The 21,354-nt window shown below is 49.0% G+C and overlaps 1 protein-coding gene across 1 annotated transcript; it reads right to left on the bottom strand.

Moving 5' to 3' along the window:
- Window positions 1–3,029: 3,029 nt before the first annotated feature.
- Window positions 3,030–16,180, bottom strand: DHX16 (DEAH-box helicase 16). Its single transcript, XM_069746448.1, has 21 exons — window positions 16,115–16,180; window positions 15,537–15,780; window positions 14,023–14,234; window positions 13,301–13,463; window positions 12,796–12,852; window positions 11,608–11,862; window positions 11,097–11,315; window positions 10,721–10,915; window positions 10,531–10,641; window positions 9,484–9,599; window positions 8,514–8,724; window positions 8,323–8,421; window positions 7,551–7,703; window positions 7,306–7,446; window positions 6,241–6,403; window positions 5,843–5,961; window positions 5,688–5,755; window positions 5,423–5,585; window positions 4,576–4,737; window positions 4,067–4,240; window positions 3,030–3,394 (listed from the first exon to the last, which is right to left on the bottom strand). The coding sequence occupies exons 2-21, from the start codon at window positions 15,732–15,734 to the stop codon at window positions 3,266–3,268; spliced, it is 3,108 nt and encodes a 1,035-aa protein (XP_069602549.1). The 5' UTR covers window positions 15,735–15,780; window positions 16,115–16,180; the 3' UTR covers window positions 3,030–3,265.
- Between the last annotated feature and the right edge of the window lie 5,174 nt (window positions 16,181–21,354).

The following is a 21,354-nucleotide window of genomic DNA, read 5'->3' as shown; positions in this document are numbered from 1 at the left end:
CTCCTTTTATGCCCATAGCAGCCAATGACTCAGGTTTCTTTGCAGCATGAGATGGGGCATTGTCAGCATGAAGATGATTTTGCTCCTGATGCCACGTTTCTGCTTTTAGACCATGGAAGAAAGTTGTCAGTCAGAAACTCTATATGCTTTGCAGAGGTCATTTTCACATCTTCAGGAACCTTAAAGGGCCCTACAAGCTGTTTCCCCGTGATTCCGGCCCAAAACATGACTCCTCCACCTCCTTGCTGACGTCGCAGCCTTGTTAGGAAATGGTGGCCATCCACTACTCCATCCATCTGGACCATCCAGGGTTGCTCGACACTCATCAGTAAACAAGACTGTTTGAAAATTAGTCTTCATGTATGTCTGGGCCCACTGCAACCGTTTCTGCTAGTGAACACTGTTTAGGGGTGGCTGTATAGTAGGTTTATGGACCAAAGCAAGCCTTTGAAGGATCATACACCTTGAGGTTCGAGGGACTCCCGAGGCACCAGCAGCTTCAACTAACTGTTTGCTGCTTTGTAATGGTATTTTGGCAGTTGCTCTCTTAATCCATTGAATTTGTCTGGCAGAAACCTTCCTCATTATGCCTTTATCTGCATGAATTCTGTCTGTGCTGTGTCTCAGTCACAAATCTCTTCACAGTATGATGATCACAAGTTTTTGTGAATTATCTAATTTTTTCATACCTTGTCCAAGGCATTGCACTATTTAACGCTTTTCAGCAGCAGAAAGATCCTTTTTATTTCTCATATTGCTTGAAAACTTTGGCCTGCTTAATAATGTTGAATATCATTTTTAAGTAGTTTTCCTTTAATTAGAATCTATGTAAGGTATTAGTTGATATTAGGGCCATAATATGGAAGCTGGCAACCCACGCCAAGGGTCCTTACGTATTGCCAGTCCTACTCTAACATGAAAAACACCAAAAAAGGACACATTCAAGAAAAAACACCAAAAAACAGGTAAAGATGCTTACCTGTCTAAATAGGCCTCAATACAAATGCACAAGCAGGGTGCAGCGGACCCAAACAAAATAGCAAGTGCACAGGTGCAATACCTAATGAAACAGCCAGCCTTCAATAAGGCTTTTTTTTGCACGTATATTTTTTGCAGGGTGCAGCTGGGCCCAAATTGTTCTGTACACTGTGGCCTCTGTTCGCACGTGATGCATTTTAGCACTGGGCAGCCCGCCATATGGCGTCATTAATAGGCTGTATCCAGACGCTTTGTTTCCCTTGTGTGAACACGCCACATACAGAGTATTTTATCTTAGTGCATTGGTGTACCACACGGCCAAACCCTTATTGAAGGCTGGCTGTTTCATTAGGTATTGCACCTGTGCACTTGCTATTTTGTTTGGGTCCGCTGCACCCTGCTTGTGCATTTGTATTGAGGCCTATTTAGACAGGTAAGCATCTTTGCCTGTTTTTTGGTGTTTTTTCTTTAATTAGAATCACCTGGAAAACTAATTATCACATGTGTTTAAGGGTACCGTCTCACAGTGGCACTTTTGTCGCTACGACGGTACGATCCATGACGTTCCAGCGATATTCATACGATATCGCTGTGTCTGACACGCAGCAGCGATCAGGGACCCCGCTGAGAATCGTACGTCGTAGCAGATCGTTTGGAACTTTCTTTCGTCGCTGGATCTCCCGCTGTCATCGCTGGATCGGTGTGTGTGACACCGATCCAGCGATGCGTTCGCTTGTAACCAGGGTAAACATCGGGTTACTAAGCGCAGGGCCGCGCTTAGTAACCCGATGTTTATCCTGGTTACCAGCGTAAAAGTAAAAAAAAAAAAAACACTACACTTACATTCCGGTGTCCGTCAGGTCCCTTGCCGTCAGCTTCCCGCACTGACTGACTGCCGGCCGTAAAGTGAAAGCAGAGAACAGCGCGCTGTGCTGTGCTTTCACTTTACGGCCGGCAGTCAGTCAGTGCGGGAAGCAGACGGCAAAGGACCTGACGAACACCGGAATGTATGTAATGTTTTTTTTTTTTTACGCTGGTAACCAGGGTAAACATCGGGTTACTAAGCGCGGCCCTGCGCTTAGTAACCCGATGTTTACCCTGGTTACCCGGGGACCGGCATCGTTGGTCGCTGGAGAGCTGTCTGTGTGACAGCGACCACACAACGACTTACCAACGATCACGGCCAGGTCGTATCGCTGGTCGTGATCGTTGGTAAATCGTATAGTGTAACGGTACCCTAAGATTGATTTCAGTTATCTATTGAGCCCTGAGACACAATACCTTCCATGAGTTTATTTGAAAAACAAAACAATTAAATCTTTATGACACTTAAATCCAATTTGCATAATTTGGAACACAGTGTATCTGCTGCCCAGCATGTAAAACACAATCCAGACAGAAAGGGGATGATGGAGATGAGAATCACGTGATATGTGTGCTTCCTCAGATCTATTATCACTTGTATTAATCTGGCCATACACAAGATGGCCGTCCGACATGGGAGCGCCCGCTCTGCTGCCGCCTCCTCTCTGACATGGAGCGCCCGCTCTGCCGCCTCCTCTCTGACATGGGAGCGCCCGCTCTGCCGCCTCCTCTCAGGCATGGGAGCTCCTGCTCTGCCGCCTGACATGGGAGCGCCCGCCCTGCCGCCTCCTCTCAGACATGGGAGCGCCCGCTCTGCTGCCACCGCCTCTCTCGGACATGGGAACGCCCGCTCTGCTGCCACCGCCTCTCTCGGACATGGGAGCGCCCACTCTGCTTCTGTGTTCTCTGAGAAAGCAGTCTGCAGACACGTTGGCCGGTGTCTTATCTCTGCGAGAACAATACATACAGAATCAACATTTCTCTCAACCATCAGTCGGCAGGCGCTTCCATACACAGACCGTCAGCCCAACCTGTCAATGTTGGCGCATTCGGCCAACACTAGTGTAATGTGTATGGGAGCCTTTAATGCTGGATGTCCCACCAGCAGGAGACCAACACCCGCGGCAGACGTTCTGACAACATTATAAGCGACTGCTGTTACCACGTGAAAAGCATTAGATACAAGAGGCAGAAACAGGTTTTATATCCAAAATGAGAACTTTTATATACAAGATCTGTACAGATATGATCCATATAATCCAGTGAGCGGCTGCAGCGTGACGAGGCCTCTTCTTCCGGCAGCGCAAAACGTGAGCGGTCACTGGTGCAGAGCTAGACGTACGCAGAATGTGAACACACCCAAAATGTCCAGCTATTCCAGACCGGCACCTGAGTGCTAGAACTCCAGTAATATGGCCACCACTCAGCCAAGTTCGTCTTTGCTCTTTCCTACTTGTTTGGGCATCTTCTTACTGCTGGTGTCCTCTAGTTCTCGGGACTGGTAGTAATGCGGTGCCACCTCCAGGAGCCAGGTGCTATCGATCTCAATGATCTGCGGGTGGAGCGAGAACTTATCAATAGAGTGCAAATTACTAACCTGTTGGATAGAAATGTTTTCAGTGTGTGGGCAACGTGGGCCCACAGCCAGGGTAACCTGTACCCCACGGGGGCCTCACCCCATGCAGTTGGTACCTTAAATAAAGTTTTACCATTTTTTTAAAATTAGGTTTAAGGTGAATGTAGAATAAAAAATATATATATACCTATCCGATGCTGCACATGTCACCATCTATATCATCGCTTCCACCAATATGGACATCCCATGACATCTGCAGCTATTTAGCAGCCACTGATTGCCTGCAGTGGTGATGTTCAGTAGAAAGAGAGCAGACTGAATAGCAGCGGTCATTTTGGATTTTGTATTTACTGATACACTGTATCAGAGGTGGCCGGCTTCCTAGGCGAGGAGCACAGCACTTACAAGCTCTTTCCTGTACAGCTCGTGAGCGCTGCCGGCCAGATCGCAGGATCCAGTTAGCTTCAGTGCTCCTCTGATGACGCAGAGGCAAAGAATGAAGTTTGGACCAGCGGAGCAACAATGCCGCTGGGGTGCACAGGGAGGTGGGGAAGCAGAGCGCTCCTGAAGATTGAAGATTAATAAACCCCTTTAAGGCCCGCAAGAAAAGGCAGAAATAAGGACGGAAAAATAAGAAAACTATCTGACCTGTCTCATAAACTCCTTGGAGGTGAAGACCAGCTCGTGGTAGATGATGCAGCGGGGCTGCTCCTCATGTAGGCTGCTGTTCGGATGGATGAACACCGACTGTTGTTTTTTCACCGTCTTGTACCCGCTGCGAGTCAGCCTGGCCGTGTGGTAGAAGTACCCGGCTGTGATTGCCTAGAAGTTAAAAAAAAAAAAATAGGAGTGAAGCCATCATTGAATGAACTGGACTGTCAGGCTAAAGGCAAAAGGCAGGGCAGTGGTGCATCTTAGCACGCGGTTAAAAGGGTACTCCATACAAAACCGATGCACTCTGGTTACACCCAACGAGGGGAAGATGCCCGAGAGACCACCCTGTGTGCCCCTCCGCCACCTTAGGCAGAGCAGTCAGTTTGTCCTGCAGGACGGCACGTTCAGGACCTACCGGTGCCCCAATATTCACGGCACACAACAGCCAAAATTATCCAAAAGGGAACCCGGACATTCTGGCACGTTAGGATACGGGTCTCTACCTTCCGTATTGGCACGGAGTCTCCTTCGCAGGACGTTAACTCGATCTCTATCCGGGCCATGAGTCCTTCCAGCTGCTCCCGGACGTCGCGGGCCCGGCGGAGGGAACGGGCTTGGATGAAGTTCTCGTAACACCACTGCAGGGAGTGAGCCGTCTCCACCCACTGACAAAGAGAAACGACATTGGTAAGGAAACATGGTAGACGGGTGGTCCGGGACTCCATGGAGGTCCTAAAGCGCTGAGCTCCATGTGCCTTATATGAAGGTGTCACCGGCGGGAGGAATTAAGGGGTAAATTCAGTTTCTATTTTATATCAATTTTGAAACGGGACCTTTCACCAGATCTTTCATGCTGAACTGAACTCATAATGTCAGAGGATTACATTTTTTTTTTTTAATTTCTCTTCTACTTTGCGGAAATATCGGCAATCAAATAGTTGGCACCTAATGAGTTAAGTCCAAGTGGGTATTATCAGATAGTTTTTAGTGGGGGCGTGTACTTTTGCTTCCTGTACGACGCTGACCAATCATAAGCAGGCAGACGGACTTACGATGATGCCCTCAGGGTCACATGACCCAAGTCCACAGATCCTGCCAGGTGGAGAGTGCAGCATACATTACACAGACGTGTGGAAATATTAACTCTGGTTACATGGCTGCTTTGTTCCTGGAACAGCGCCACTCCTGTCCATGGTTTGTGTCTGGTATTGCAGCTCAACTCCACTGTAGTGAATGGTACTGATCTGATCTACCAGACGACAACCTGTGAGCTGACATGGCGCTATCTCTGGATGAAAGCAGCCATGTTTTTAGATTACTAGACATCCATATATACATTCATCTTCTTACCTGTGTGTACACATTGAGCAGCACCATGTGGTCGCCCCCCGGCACAGTAAAGTTGGTCCGTGCCGTGTCTGCATGGACCAGTTTGTCTTTGGGTCGATAGAAGATGGCATTATTTATGGACAACATGGCGGCGATGGTCAGAATCTGCTCTGAACAGCCATACCTGAGAAAGGACGCAAAGGGATGAAAAATTGAAAAATCTGGGACGATAGTGAAGAAATAATGGAGAACGGGAAAGAGAACTGCTTCCAGGCAGACAACTCACTTCTCAGACGCCAGGATCATCTTGGATAACATGGGATCCACCGGGAGCTCGGCCATCCTTCTCCCGATCTGCAGAAAACAAAAGGAGAAGACACGTAAACAGAAGACGCGGATGAAGCGCCGCTGCGCCACCACTACCCTCATCATCAGTGTTACCTTGGTCAGCTCTCCTAGGTGGTTTAGGGCCCCGAGGGCATAGAGCTGCTCCAGCGCCAGAACCAGCGTCTCGTGGGGTGGTGGGTCCATGTAGTCAAAGTGAATGAGATCATTAATGCCTGGAGAAAAGGACAAGAAACTGAGCGTTTGGGGATGAAGAAAAGATGAGCAGAGAGGAGAGACTTGATGTGCAGGACCCTGGACCAGTCCGCGGCCGCCGTCCCGAGTCGTACACAGAAGTGGTTTCCGTTCACTACACGGCAAGCAGAGATACTGGTGAGGAATTGATCCCAGATATGACAGAAAGCTGCAGAATTTCCATTATTCAGGGATTACGGATTTACACAAGATATTACAACCCCAATCCTCCCCCCATAATGTTCTGTGCAACCCCTCACCTAAACTCTTCAGCAGCAGAACCACATTTCCCAGGTTGGTCCTCTGGATTTCCGGTACAGTCGTATCTTCCATTTCGTTTTTGTACGCCCAGGCTGTATAAAGCCGGAAACACTTTCCCGCAGCCACGCGGCCGGCTCGTCCCGCTCTCTGGTTGGCGGAAGCCTAGAAGAAGAACGACACTCGTTAACGAGTCTATGATTACAGTGATAACAAACGTGTATAGTTTTTTATTATTATTATTATTATTTCAGTGGTGCAAAAAACGTTGCTTTATGTCACCATTTTCTGAGACCTGTTAAGTTTTATTTTTTTTTTGTAAATGGAGATGTGTGAATATTTTATTTCTTTTTTTGGGCGATGAGCAAAAATGTAATCATACCAATCTGGGTTACAGGTTATGTTTTGGTCACTTTTTAATGCAATTTTTTTTTTTTTTTTTTTTTTAGGGGCTAGTCATTGAAAAAATGTAATTCTAGCGTTTTGACTTTTTATGGCCTTTACCATTCATTTTAATATTCATTTTAGGGGGTTAGGGGTTAATTCATTTTATATTTTGACAGATCCGTGCTAAATGTGTTTTGTTAATTTTCAATATTTTAATTTTTTGTTATTAATTTTAAACATTTTTTGAAATAATTTTTACAATTTTTCAACTTCCTCTAGGTGACTTGTATTGAATTACATAGTCATGATGACGCTCTCTTAGGATGCACAGACACAGGCTGGGCTTTGCAGGACTACCGGGATGGACCTCAGCCTCCTAAGAAAACCCATCGGGCCCCTGCAATCGTGTCATGGACGACGGGAGCCGACGCGCACCGCGCCATATAAATGCCGCTGTGAACAGATCGACAGTGGCATCTAAATGGTTAAAAGGCAGTGATTGCCGGATATTGTGCGGTCTCAGCTCCTGAGCCTGCTACAATACATTGTGACCTAGCAAACAACAACAACGTACTTTTACATGCTACACCTAGAAGGGTTTATGAAAGGTGTATGGCCACCCTCAGAAAGGATTTTCTACCTCTGTGTTGCTGGATAGAGACAGAAGTGAGAGGCGTCACCTTTGAGCAGGGGGTGACGATGAGGGACTCCATTCCGGTGCGAGCGTTGTAGCTTTTCTGCTTGCAGAATCCGGGGTCAATGACGTAAATGATGCCGTCTATGGTCAGCGACGTCTCCGCAATGTTGGTGGCTACGACGACCTTGGAAGAAAAGAAATGATGTAATATATATATATATATATCTATATTTTTTTATTTTTTTTTTCACGGTTCCCTTCTTTCCCCCCTACTAGGCCATTCCTCACCTTTCTCGCTCCAGGCGGGGTGGGGTCGAATATCTTGGCCTGCATGTCAGACGGCAGATTGGCATAGATGGGTAAAATCAGCATTTCGGCGATCTTGGAGCCCAGCCTGCGACAGCGTTCTTGTAACATTTCACAGCAAGCCTCGATCTCCTCCTGTAACACATTCACCAGCCGAGAGTATAACCTCCATCATCTGCTCTGTGTGGGCACCCTGTGATATCCAGCCTGAGCGCACTTTTATCTTGGACAGAGACCCTGAAACTTGGGGGGGGGGGGGTCTCCAATGTAAAATCTGTAGCGGGACCCCCACGCCGATATGACAGGGCAGATTGGTATCCGGTCCCATGTACAACACTACTATCTATTGGACCTGAGTGACCGGCTGTGTGGTCACTGCCCTCTTGTGGTCATATGTAATAATAAGCCAGGAGCACAATGTTGGTCACCAGGCAGATGTATACATAACTGTGTGCCAATTAACCCCTCCCCCCCTTCCCAGTCGTTTTTTCCTAACCCCATTTTTTCCCCCCAAACCTTATTTTTTTATTTAAATGGCCAACGATTGCACCGTGTTATTTCAGATGCCGTAGTAAGAGACTGACAGCATTGCTGACGCCATTGGAAGCGGGTGCTGCCTGTATAACACAGCTGGTGCCTGGCCCTGTGATGCGGGCTCAGCAATCAGTGTCATGGAGTGTGATGTGGTGACAAATACGAGGAGAATGACATCAGAAGAACCACAACGCCCAGCATCCCTCTCATCTGCATGTACCTGCCCGGTCAAAAAGACCAAGATGTCTCCAGTCGGCTGTGTGACGTGAATCTGTAGGACGGACACCACGCACGCCTCCAGGTAATCGGCCTCCGGTGCCTGGAGGGGATAAAGAAGAAACCAGGCGACGTTAACCCTTTACTATCACCCCCTCTCCAGATACATCTATAGAAGTTAGATTCTCGCCGCACCTTTGTGTAGTAAATGTCTACTGGATATCGCCGGCCAGGAATACGGAAAATGGGGGCATTGTCGAAGAACAAAGAGAAGCGCTCGGTGTTGAGGGTGGCACTGGACACCAGGACCTTGAGGTCTGGACGGAAACGGGCGATGTCCTTGATGAGGCCGAAGAGCACGTCCGTGTGCAGGGTCCGCTCGTGAGCCTCGTCTATGATGACCACACTACAAAGCAGAGGGAGAAACGGGGGAAAGGATCCAGGTGATACTTATTACATGAGCGGGGCTGATGATGACCCCAAGGACCTGCCGAGAAGCGTCTACCATCCCCAGGGATCAGGCACGAGTCCTTAGAATAGATCACGTGTGGGGTCGTAACACCATTTGCCCAAGTAACGACTGACGACCCTTTTAAAGAGTGACTTCTACAGTGAGGACATCTCCATGCCGGGCGGCTCCTCCTAACAGCAACCATAGCTTTGGTTGCCAAAACTGCAGAAAAATGGCTTCAAAACTCTATGCAAATTAGGTCATCAGTGCAAAGTGGGAGGTGCTTCACAGTTCAAAAGACCTCCCATAAATTTGGTTTCCTGCTTTCTTGATGGACAGTGCTGGCTGGGCAGAAATCTGGCGCGTGTGCACATCCCCGTGCTGCTATATCGGTGCATGATCAGGAGCTGTGGAGACGTGTCCGTGATTTCAGAAGAGACGGCGCTGACCCGAAATAAAACCAGTGCTGTCAATCAAGTAGGAGGCGGCCGACCCGACTGACAAGAGGGAGGAGCATCAGACTTTCTGACATCGTTGTGCACTTCTAATGTACAAAACTGGTAACACATGCACTGATTGTTTTTGGTGCAAGATGCCCGAAATGTGGATGTGTCTTTCTTTTGGAATGTAATTTTGCCCTGACACATTCCCTTTAAGGAGAAGCAGATCCCAGCAGAGGAGGAGGATAAAGCTTCGCCAATGTTGGTGTAGTACCTGTATCCGGCCAAGTCCGGCTCAGTTAGAAACTCACGGAGCAACATCCCGTCCGTCATGTACTTCAGGACCGTGCGCTCCGACGTGCAGTCCTCAAACCGAATGCTGTACCCCACCTGGGAGCGGAGAACGGATATAATCAATCATCGCAATCAGCTGTGTCTGTGTTCTGAGGAAGCGGAGTGAAAACTCAGAGGGTTACGATCAATGCTCCTACATTGGTTGTCAGACTTTCACATCCCCTCCTCCGGTATCAGTGCTTGACCTGACAGATATGGCTCCAGAAAAGGGGACTTGCTCTGAGGGGGCTGCTGTGGCTGGTCCGGTTTAGAAAACCCATTTTAATGCTTAAATTGGGAGTTCAGGAACCTCAAAGCGGCGGTCACAGACACATTTTGCTCTGGAGGAACCACCATGTATGTACAGGACAAGGACAGACACCGGATTTCATTGAGAGATTGGTAATGCCTCATTTGTCCTGCGGTGGTGCTGCAGGAAAACTGAACACTCGCTGGGAGGTTTCACAACAACAGACGACAGCAGATCACAAGAGATTCTCCCGTAGCTGATCACAAGAGATTCCCCCTAGCTGATCACAAGAGATTCCCCCTAGCTGATCACAAGAGATGCTCCGTAACAAAACACCTTGTAATCCCCTTAAGCCAACGCAACCTCCGGGTGTCCTCCGAGTATTTTTTTAGTGCTCGGAGATTTCGTTTTCAGCGCCGCAGCTGAATGATTTACATCTCTTATCCAGCTTGATTACATGTGGGGATTCCGTAGCATCCAGACAACCCCCACATGTACTTATGCTGGCTAACAGATGTAAATCATTCAGCTGCGGCGCTGAAAACTAAATCTCCGAGCGCTAAAAAATACTCGGAGGACCCCCGAGCGTGCTCGAGAAATCTCGAGTAACAAGTATATTCGCTCATCACTAGAAATTACCCTTTAAAGGAGTTACTGTCATGGAGACAGATGTCAAAACCCCAGCACAACTCTTTTCCATGCACTTGTCAGGTATCGCAGCTCTGCCACACCGCTCACCTCATTGCCCAACTTCACAGACATTTCCTGAGCGACGCGTGCGGCTACGCTCATGGCCGCCACCCTCCGAGGCTGAGTGCACCCGATCTTCATTCCTTTCTGGGTGTAGCCCTGTGCAGGAAGGAGACAGGTAATGGGGGTCTACTACAGGAACAAACATAAGAGGGGACACTAGACGTTAACCACTTACTTCTTCGTGCAGGTACTGGGGGATCTGGGTGGTCTTGCCAGAACCCGTCTCCCCCTCGATGATGAGGATCTGATGATCGGCGATGGCTTGGAGGAGATCGGAGCGATAGGGGAAGACGGGCAGACTGCGCCTCACCTCCTGGATGGACATCTTCTGCTTCTCCAGCTCCGACAGCTGCTTGGCCGACTCGTCTTCCTGAGGAGTGAAGGTGGCAGATATTTATAACAGCAAAGGGTTAAGTCCGACCATTACACCACCTTTACCGCTAACTCCCAGAGCCGTATCGTACATAGAACCACCGCTTACTGCGGAAAGAGCGACATCACCTTTAATTAGGAAACTGCTCGTAACGCAATTCCCAGACCTTCCGCCTCACCTTCTCCACCGTCCCTTTCATCTGGGTGGCGCTGACGAACTGTATCATCTCGTCTTCCTCCATCACGTAGTCGTATTCCTTCTGACCGCGAGCGTGGGCATCCTTGGCTCCAAATTTCAGAGCGGCCGCGCCGATGTGCTCCTCCTCCCAACGCCTTTGCTCTTCGCGGGGAGCAAAACGCTCCTCGCTCAGCGGCTCCTCGTACCGATCCGGAATTTTCTGCACGACAAATATAACACAACGGACACGTGTAATATCTTCCATTTTCGTGGAATCTTAAAGGGGCGCTATGTCGGAAGTACAAAATGCTAATATAATATTACAAAATCTGGCAGCATGTGATGGTTGTGTCCGATTTATGGATGTGGTCGGGCGCATGAAGCTGCGGACGGGACCGATCCGATAAATTCAGTGGCCCGTGTGAACATAAACCAACTCTGCATGGAAGCTGTGTACGAAAACGTTGGTTATTACTAGACCCCCGCCCGAGTTTCATTACTAGAAGACGTACTTTACTCCTGCTCTCCTCGGGAATGAAGTAGCGATCGTGTTTCTCCATGCGCTCCTTCTCTCCGGCCTTCTTGTACTCCTTGGCCAGATCCCTGACGCTCCTCTTGTACTCCAGGTCTTTCTTCTCGGTCGACGTCAAGCGGCTGTCAGCGAAGAAATACTCCTCGTCTGCTATCTCCGCTTCCAGGTCCTCCAGCTTCTCTTTCTCTCTCTTCCCGAGATAATCTCGCCGAGACTTTTTCCGCAATTCTGGAATCTTCAGAAAACAAAAACGATAGGTAAAAAGTAAACCATGACTGTGGCAACGGCTGCAATACCAGAAACAGCCACGAATGGGAGGGGGGAGCTGTTTCTGGAAGAAGGGAATATTTTCTGGTATTGCAGTTCAGTCCCATTTAAATGAATGGAGGCAAAGCTGCAGTAGCATACACAGCCTGTAGGGAAGGGTGGCGCTGGTCTTAGAAGTAATGTATATTTATATACTCTGGTATTATAGGGGTTGTCCAGCCTTGGGGTACAAGTCTGCAGTCATTCCTCGTACTGTGGGGTTTCTTCGGTGCCGCTCATGTGACCACAAATATGTAATTTGCATACAGCCAGTCACATTCCGACTAGTCGTGTCTGGCCTTGCTCTATTCACTTGTATCGAGAGAGGCTGCGCACGTCTAGTCGGCATGTGACCGCATGTATGCAAATCACATATTTGTGGTCATGCACTCGCCCATTTCCCGATCCTGACAGTGAAGATTCACAAGTCTGCAGTCACATTGAGTGACTGCAGACATTAACCCCCAATGCCGGACAACTCCACTGTGCATTTCTTATGGCCTACTGACTAGTTCCAAAAATGTGTAGTCACCGACTGCCAGAATTCAGGACCGTACTGATCCAAAGGGGAAAAACAAAGTCCCTATTACCTCTGGAAAAATGGACGGCCATGTCGTACCATCATGTAAGCGGATGTTTGCTGTTGGAAATGCGATCACACTCCGGTACATTACAGTGAGAGGTAGCAGAGGCATAACGTGAACTTACGTCACATGGAACACGTCTCGTCTCCAAAGTGGGCGTTTAGTTGCCGTAGCCCAAATGAGGAGAGACCCTTCAATTAATTGTACTGACTCTAGTATTTTGGGTGGGAAATGTTGCAAAGTGGAGGAACTCCTTTAAACACTGGAAATCCACCTACCATTTTCTTACGGTCCTCCTCAGCCATTTTGAGTCTTTTCTGCGCTTCTTCATAAGCCTAAAAAAAAAAAAAAAAGTACAACTGCCATAAAGTAATGTCCAGGCGACTGCGCCAAGTCTGGTCCATGTGCTACATCTGGTGAATACTACGGTACCCGACCCAGAACGTGGACGATGCCGGGACTGCTGCCGCCTTTTCGTTCCATAGGAGCTTAAACTATGGCTGCCATGGGAGGTTCGTAAGCCCAATGCACATACATGGTTGATGTACCAGGATGGACACAAACGGGGGATATAAGAAGGTCTTCATTAATCCTAAGCATAGCTAGGACACAATGGCATTAATGTAATGTTTCTGGGTGGGTTTATTGGCCATGGGTGTGGGGTTCCAGCAGTTGGACGCACAAAATATACCCAATTGGGTAGAAATCAGAAAAAGTTACTGGTGGGCTCCTTGATCCAAACCCTCAATTTCTAAAGCCGCCCCCCACATACGAGCGACTCACCTTCTTATCGGACCTCTCCACAATGTTCCTGGTCTTTTCCTTATCTCGCTGCTTTACCCTCTCAGCAAATGCATCTCTCTCCTCCAAGTCCTTCAGCCTGGCCTGCTCCTCACGCTCTTCCTCATCATCAGAGATGACCTGCGGTGATGGCACCTTCTCATTCCTGGTGGGATCAAGGACTATAGTAATGACTGACCTTAGTCTGACAATATGGAGAACATGTACGTCTCACCCTCGTGCACTAGGACCACCATGAAGCCCCATCTCACCCTCCTGCACTAGGACCACCATGAAGCCCCATCTCACCCTCCTGCACTAGGACCACCATGAAGCCCCATCTCACCCTCCTGCACTAGGACCACCATGAAGCCCCATCTCACCCTCCTGCACTAGGACCACCATGAAGCCCCATCTCACCCTCCTGCACTAGGACCACCATGAAGCCCCATCTCACCCTCCTGCACTAGGACCACCATGAAGCCCCATCTCACCCTCCTGCACTAGGACCACCATGAAGCCCCATCTCACCCTCCTGCACTAGGACCACCATGAAGCTCCATCTCACCCTCCTGCACTAGGACCACCATGAAGCCCCATCTCACCCTCCTGCACTAGGACCACCATGAAGCCCCATCTCACCCTCCTGCACTAGGACCACCATGAAGCCCCATCTCACCCTCCTGCACTAGGACCACCATGAAGTCCCCATGGACTATACTTACTTTGCCCGGTCACTTTCGCTGTCAGACGATTCCTCTTTCTTCCGCTTCCGGAGATGTTTCTTTTTCCTCTTCTTCTCGTCTTTGTTCGCCATCTTCTCCTCCTCTTCGTCGCTGTCTTCCAGGAGAGCGTAAGATTTGTTTTTCTGCTGCATTGCTAAAGCTTCTCTCTCGGCAGCTCTGGCCGGACGCTCGACCGGGGCTTTACGGGGCAGCTGAGACAAAAAGGGAATGAAGATAATAGTGTTTTATTAGTGTCGCCGTCATCGCAGTGTAACACAAGGCTGGAAATCTGGTGCAGGAACATACAGCAAGCAACAGCGCCTCCACCCAACCCCAAGACGCCTGTACTATGTAATCCACAATGTAGTACTTGTACCTACCTGTCATTGAGGGGTGAACAGGCATGCATCCCTAGGATCGGGAAAGGAGGCACGCGTCCCCGGGGATCGGAGGCATGCATCTCCTGGAATCAGAGAGGTGGGGAGACGAGACACGCGTCCCCGGGGATCGGAAGGGTGGGGAAAGGAAGCACATGTCCCCGGAGATCTGGGGTGAGGTGGGGTGGGGGAGGGAGACATGTGTCCCTGGGGATCGAGGGGGGAAAAGTAGGCATGCATTCCCGGGGATCAAAGAGGTTGGGAAAGGAGACACACATTCCAGGGGGATCAGGGGGATGGGAAAAGGAGACACACGTCCCTGGGGATCGGAGGGGGAAAGGAGGCATGCATTCCTGGTGAATGGGGAGGGAAACAAGGCTCGCATCCTCAGGGATCGGGGAGTAGCCAGGTTGTCGGGAGGGGGGGAGGCACCGTTCCCCAGGGATCAGAGGAGGGAAAAAGGAGGCGTGAGTCCCTGGCTATCAGAGAGGGGGACGGAGGATGCAAGAGTCCTGGGTATCGGAGTGTGAGGAGGCACGAGTCCCCAGAGATCAGATGGGGAGGGGAAAGGAGGCACATGTCCCCGGGGATTGGGGAAGTAAGGAGGCATGAGTCCCCGGAAACTGGGGAATATTTTGGTTAAAAGGTATGTGCCTACAGGAGAGAGGAGCGGTGGAAGGTGTACCGATATGAGTCCTTGCAGTTTATAATTATCTTGCAGCTTGTAATGACCACACGACCACCTCACCACCATCGGAGCTACTGCGACCTACTGTCTCCTTCCCCATAATCCTGTAGAATGTACGCCCGCAAGGGCAGGGTCCTCGCCCCTCTGCACCAGTCTGCCACTTAGCTTATTTACTGTAAGTGATATTTGTATTTTGATGTAACCCCTTCTCATGTACAGCACCATGGAATCAATGGTGCTATATGAATAAATAAGAATCTTGCCATTGCTCTAATGGCGGCTCCCTCCTTGTCCTGACATCCTGGTGAGCTTGTGCTTATCAGCAGCATTAATCTAAACAAGCAGAGCTGCAGTATAAAGCATGGAGGATGGAGAGAAAGGATAACCAGCGGGCAATCCTCGCCCATTTTGTAGACGGCCCATACTGTACATAGCGTCTGGTCTCTCACCTTCGCCCACAGCTCCTCAGCGAAGCTGCGCACTTTGTCCGTTACGTCGACGGCTCCGGTGTCGCTCAGGCGGCTCACAAGGTCGGCGGCGCTGGAACTTCGCCGCGCGGTGCCAATAAGGAATTGTGCCACGTGGCGATCGCTCATTCCCAGGACATCGTGGAGCCGCTCCTTCACCCACACTTCTATCACATCCATTTTGGCTGTGGTTGTTGACGCTTTCCTGGACGTGATGCAGAGGAGGCTGCGGGAGGAAGAAGAAAACATTCAGTTGTGGGGGAGCAGTATATCCTACGGACGTCTCGCGGATTCCATGGCAACCAAAATGCACTTCTTGCATGAGTCTTCCGCTTGGACAAAAACCAGGGAGACAATAAGGATCAATGTTGCCCATAACAACCAATCAGATTCCAGCTTTCATTTTTCCAGAGCAAGTTTGAAAATGTCAGGAGGGCTTTGATAAGCTGCTGTGAGCAACACTGACACTTTACGACTAGCTTTACAGCATCAATAGACATTAAGCGTTTTTTATGTAATAAAACGTACATTTAAGCTGTAACACATGAATAAAAACTTACATCCCCTCCTGCTCACTCCACCACCAAACAAGCGTTGTCCGGCGACTCTTGGTGACGTCATTAACTCTCTCTATTGACAGCTGTTCCGCATCCTGGAACGCATAGTGCGTTCCATTGACGTCACGTCCTTCTTAGTCTGCTCACCGCGCGCATGCGTAGTAGTCATCGCTAGAGGCCTAAATGTATTTGACAGTCTCGTCTCCCTCATGGAGACCGATTTGAAAGTAGAAGTCTCCACTGGGCTTCGGGAAAATGGCGACTCTAGCATAGATTGCACGTATTATAGATGTATACCGTGACAGGAGAAGGTGGTGGATGTTGATAATTATAAATGTTACCCACCTGGATCAGGATTGTGTAGGGAGGAGACACTATTCCTGTATGCAGAGCTCTATGCTGCCATTTTCCTCCATTTGTAGCAGTATAGCCTGACTACCTAGACGTGGCCACTCCGCATCAACAACGGGGTCCGCGGCCATCATGAGTTTCTGATAAGGAGATTACTGTCAATCAGATCTACAACAGCCACCCCTATGTTATGGCCATGCAATACGAGTTAAAATGGAAAATCCCTTGAAGAATTTTTTAAAGGACCTGTCCACTTTTGCAAATCCTTGTTTAGGTCGTACTTGTTAACGTGCAGAAACAAAGGGAAGAATTGTCAGCCCTGGAATCCATCCATCTGTCAATTTTTTTGTCTGGAATAGATCGGTTTGATAAATGCTCATTATTATTATTAATATTATTATTTTTATTTTTTTTTACTAAACGCGGTTACAAATGAATTAAATTCACTTTTTTTTTTGCAATATTTTCTGCAGCGCTGTCTAATTTTGGTTTCTATGTACTGGAGCCGGAAAATCGGAGATGTGCATCCGTGCGGATCATATTGTCACCGTAGAGCCGTAAGATCAGCAGATAGGGTCGCTCAGTCACTGAATTGCTGAGCCATGTAGTCCATAAATAATACCGCCATACAACGCTGGCATAGTAGCCGCCATAGCACTGCAGCAGCCGCAGCAGCCCTGTCTAAAGCTTTGTGCCGCATTAGGTTTAGTAGCGGATGGTTAGGTATAACAATAGATGGGGTTTTGGTAGGAAAATGAACACAGAACTGAAATTATACCGCCATACAGTCCTGATGTAACAGTGCCCTATGCTGCATTACGAGGCAAAAATAACTCATTTTGCATTCGGTGGAAAAAAAAATGCAATTATGCATATAGACTGTAGTCATATATGTTTCCAGTGTTACTGTGCCAATGGGTGAAGGTTGTGTGAGGCAGTGACCGGTTTCATATGCGAGGGCGCTGTGTGTCCCCCAGGATGTGCAAAGAAGCATATGGAGGCCGTGGGAGGACATTGCAGTCACAGGCATAGCTGTGATTGCAGAGCAAAATAAAAGTGAGTATTGGTCTTGGGCAAGCTATGTGTCCAGGGCAGATATAAGAAAACCTGTTCTGGGCTTTTATTTTTTAAACAGACTACAGGGTGGTAGTGGGGCAGTCCGTTTCCTCCCCGGCCTCAGGTTTTCCCAGGCCACAGGTTCTTTTGTAAAAAACCCTGCAGCAGAGGGTTGGGTGTGTCAGTTTTGGTCTTGCAAACAGGCAGAGCAGATGGCTCTGCAGAGCACTACCTGTGTGACACAACACAGGGCCAAACGGAGCCAAAAGGCCCAGAACCTTCAGCATACACGGCAATGCCGTAGCCCATGGCAACCGGTCACGGACTGTCTTTGTTTTCCTGGCTGTGATCCGGAGGATACAGCGTGCTGTGCACTGTGTGAGTTTTGAACTTTGCTGGGTCACTGCCTCCTCACTGCACAGCGTGGATACCGCTGCACTACAGTTGGCATAACTTAATGTTTGGGTCAACTTCTCTTTGATTCAATTTACATGGAGAGATTTCGATAATATCTTCCTGTGACATTCTCTGTAGGCCTATGAATGGCATTCCTCGTAAGTGACATCAGCGGGCTCCGCCGGATTAAGGCTGACAATGATGGGTGCTGTTGTTTTCCAGTCTGGTCCGCGGGCCTCCTCCGCACTGCAGGAAACACGACAACACAGCGGTACATTCATCCGTTACTCTCCATCCATGGTTTCAGTTTTTTTACCCTATGACCAATATTGTCAGTTCGGGATGCAGGTTGTTGAGTAACAAATTTGGACGAACATCTCACCGAGCGGTACTTGTTACAGTATGTCCCCGAGCGGTACTTGTTATCTCCCCCAGCGCTACTCGTGATCTCTCCTAGCGGTACTTGTTTTGAAGTTTCAAGCAAAATAAATATTTTTTGTAACCTTCTATTTGGCTTTCTAGTAAGAGGACAGACCTATACCTGGCTTTTAAGTAAGAGAGCAGACTGATACCTGGCTTTCTAGTAAGAGAGCAGACCGATACCTGGCTTTCTAATAAGAGAGCAAAACGATACCTGCTTTTTAGTAAGAGAGCAGACCAATACTTGCCTTTCTAGTAAGAGGACAGATGGATACCTGGCTTTCTAGTAAGAGGACAGATGGATACCTGGCTTTCTAGTGAGAGGGCTGACGGATACCTGGCTTTCTAGAAAGATGATAGACCGATACTTGGCTTTCTAGTAAGAGGATAGATCGATACCTGGCTTTCTAGTAAGAGGATAGATCGATACCTGGCTTTCTAGTAAGAGGATAGATCGATACCTGGCTTTCTAGTAAGAGGATAGATCGATACCTGGCTTTCTAGTAAGAGGATAGATCGATACCTGGCTTTCTAGTAAGAGGATAGACCGATACCTGGCTTTCTAGTAAGAGGATAGATCGATACCTTACTTTCTAGTAAGAGAGCAGACGGATACTTGGCTTTCTAGTAAGAGGGCAAATATATACTTGGCTTTCTAGTGAGAGGGCAGACCAATACTTTGCTGTCTAGAAAAGGTACCGTCACACTCAGCGATGCTGCAGCGATATAGACGAGCCGATCGCTGCAGCGTCGCTGTTTAGATCACTGTACAGACGTCAAACACAGCAGCTCCAGAACGATGCAGGAGCGATCCAGTGGCGTAACGGCGACTCACTTATCGTTCTCGCTGGTTGTTAGCTCCATGTAAAAACATTGCTGGCATAGTTGCTTTTGATGTCAAACATGACGAATCACGCCGACCTGACGACCAAATAAAGTTCCGGACTTCTAGCTCCGACCAGCGATGGCACAGCGGGATCCAGATCGCTGCTGCGTGTCAAACACAACGAGATCGCTATCCAGGACGCTGGAACGTCACAGATCGCTGTCGTTCTCGTTGTAAAGTTGCTGAGTGTGAAGGTACCTTTAGAGAGCAGAATGATACTTGGCTATCTAGTAAGAGGGCAGACCGATACCTGGCTTACTAGTAAGAGGGCAGACTGATACCTGGCTTTTTAGTAAGAGAGCAGATACCTGGCTTTCTAGTAAGAGGGTAGATCGATACCTGGCTTCCTAGTAAGAGGGCAGACTGATACCTGGCTTTTTAGTAAGAGAGCAGATACCTGGCTTTCTAGTAAGAGGGCAGACTGATACCAGGCTTTCTAGTAAGAGAGAAGACCGATACCTGGCTTTCTAGTAAGAGAGCAGACCAATACTTGCCTTTCTAGTAAGAGGACAGATTGATACCTAGCTATCTAGTAAGAGGGCTGACCGATACCTGGCTTTCTAGTAAGAGGGCTGACCGATACCTGGCTTTCTAGTAAGAGGGCTGACCGATACCTGGCTTTCTAGTAAGAGGGCTGACCGATACCTGGCTTTCTAGTAAGAGGGCTGACCGATACCTGGCTTTCTAGTAAGAGGGCTGACCGATACCTGGCTTTCTAGTAAGAGGGCTGACCGATACCTGGCTTTCTAGTAAGAGGGCTGACCGATACCTGGCTTTCTAGTAAGAGGGCTGACCGATACCTGGCTTTCTAGTAAGAGTGCAGACCGATACCTAGCTTTCTAGAAAGATGATAGACCGATACTTGGCTTTCTAGTAAGAGGATAGATCGATACCTGGCTTTCTAGTAAGAGGATAGACCGATACCTTGCTTTCTAGTAAGAGAGCAGATGGATACTTGGCTTTCTAGTAATAGGATAAATCGATATCTGGCTTTCTAGTAAGAGAGCAGCCGGATACTTGGCTTTCTAGCAAGAAAGCAGACCAATACTTGCCTTTCTAGTGGAGCGCCCCCAGACACAGGGCCATGAGTTCTCGGTACCGGGCCTCTCTGGTTCGGTTCTGAGGCTGTCACGGTGGCTAGACCCGGTCCGCGACCCTGCTAAGGGGCGTCCAATAAAGGTGGTGCAGTCTGTCAGGGGTTCGTGACGCCACCTGTGGTGTTCGGTCAGGGTGGCCGACGCTGCTGTGGGGTCCGCTGGGGTGATGGAATGGCAGCTGGATGGTATACCTTCCCACAGGTGAAGTATGTCCCCAGGGCTTCCCAGTAAGGTAGATGGTAATGGTGTGAGGTGCAGGCAATAATGAGGACACAAGGTTGCAGTCTCTTTACCTCTTTACTGAAGACTTCAGGATCCTCAATCCAGAGCACGCTTAACAGGGCTATCTGAGACCGGCCGGTCCGATGGGCACATCCAGAGTTTCCTTCGCAGATGGAAATCGTTGCCTACCAATAGCGCCTGTGTGTTGTAGTCCTACCCTGCTGAGCATTCGGAATAGTCCTCACAACTGCTGTTCTCGTTCGTTCGTTCTCTACAGCTCTCTCTCTCTTTGGTTCCAGATCTTTCTAGTTCAACGTCCCCCAGGTATGTTATGGCTAGGACGCACCTGTATGACGGGAAGGCCTGGAGCTCTTCCGGGACCCTAGAGACGCCTCTCTCCACGCGTTGCCCCCTATGTCTTCGTAGGTGTAGTGAGGAAGACAGCCAATCTATGATTAACTGTCCTGCGGAGTTCGAAGTAAGGCCTAGAGTCAGTTACTCCCGCGGTGTTCTGGCCACCGGCTACGCGCCTCAGTAGGATGTTGCCTCGGTCTCATGGCACGACTCCTACTGGCTCTCCTTTGTGCTTGATCTCGTTTACACTGTTCCACAATATCCTTCCCTTCGTGTCTCTCTCTTGGATACCGCCGCGGGGTGTGCAGGCGCGGTTACGTTACGTTCTGCTCTGTTCGCTAGGCACCTGCCAGGTTCCCACGCCTGACAGGGACCCCCCTGTGTCTTCTCCCTGCAATACCCCCTGCCACGGGATGTTGCCTGAATCCAACCCAGTCAGCTTCTAACTAACTTCCTCCCCG

The sequence above is a fragment of the Ranitomeya imitator genome, chromosome 2 (genome assembly GCF_032444005.1).
Source record: "Ranitomeya imitator isolate aRanImi1 chromosome 2, aRanImi1.pri, whole genome shotgun sequence".
Classification (NCBI taxonomy): Eukaryota; Metazoa; Chordata; class Amphibia; order Anura; family Dendrobatidae; genus Ranitomeya; species Ranitomeya imitator.
This window is presented reverse-complemented; position numbering and strand designations above follow the sequence as displayed.

Bases quoted from the DNA above. Each gene is read 5' to 3' on its own strand.
- DHX16 (XM_069746448.1), bottom strand. From the start codon at position 15,734: ATGGATGTGATAGAAGTGTGGGTGAAGGAGCGGCTCCACGATGTCCTG. The intron at 7,447-7,550 runs GTGAGGAATGGC...TTTTCTTCCAAG, and splicing joins CCCCGCCTGGAGCGAGAAAG to GTCGTCGTAGCCACCAACAT. The intron at 4,241-4,575 runs GTAGAGACCCGT...TTTAACTTCTAG, and splicing joins ACTCCGTGCCAATACGGAAG to GCAATCACAGCCGGGTACTT.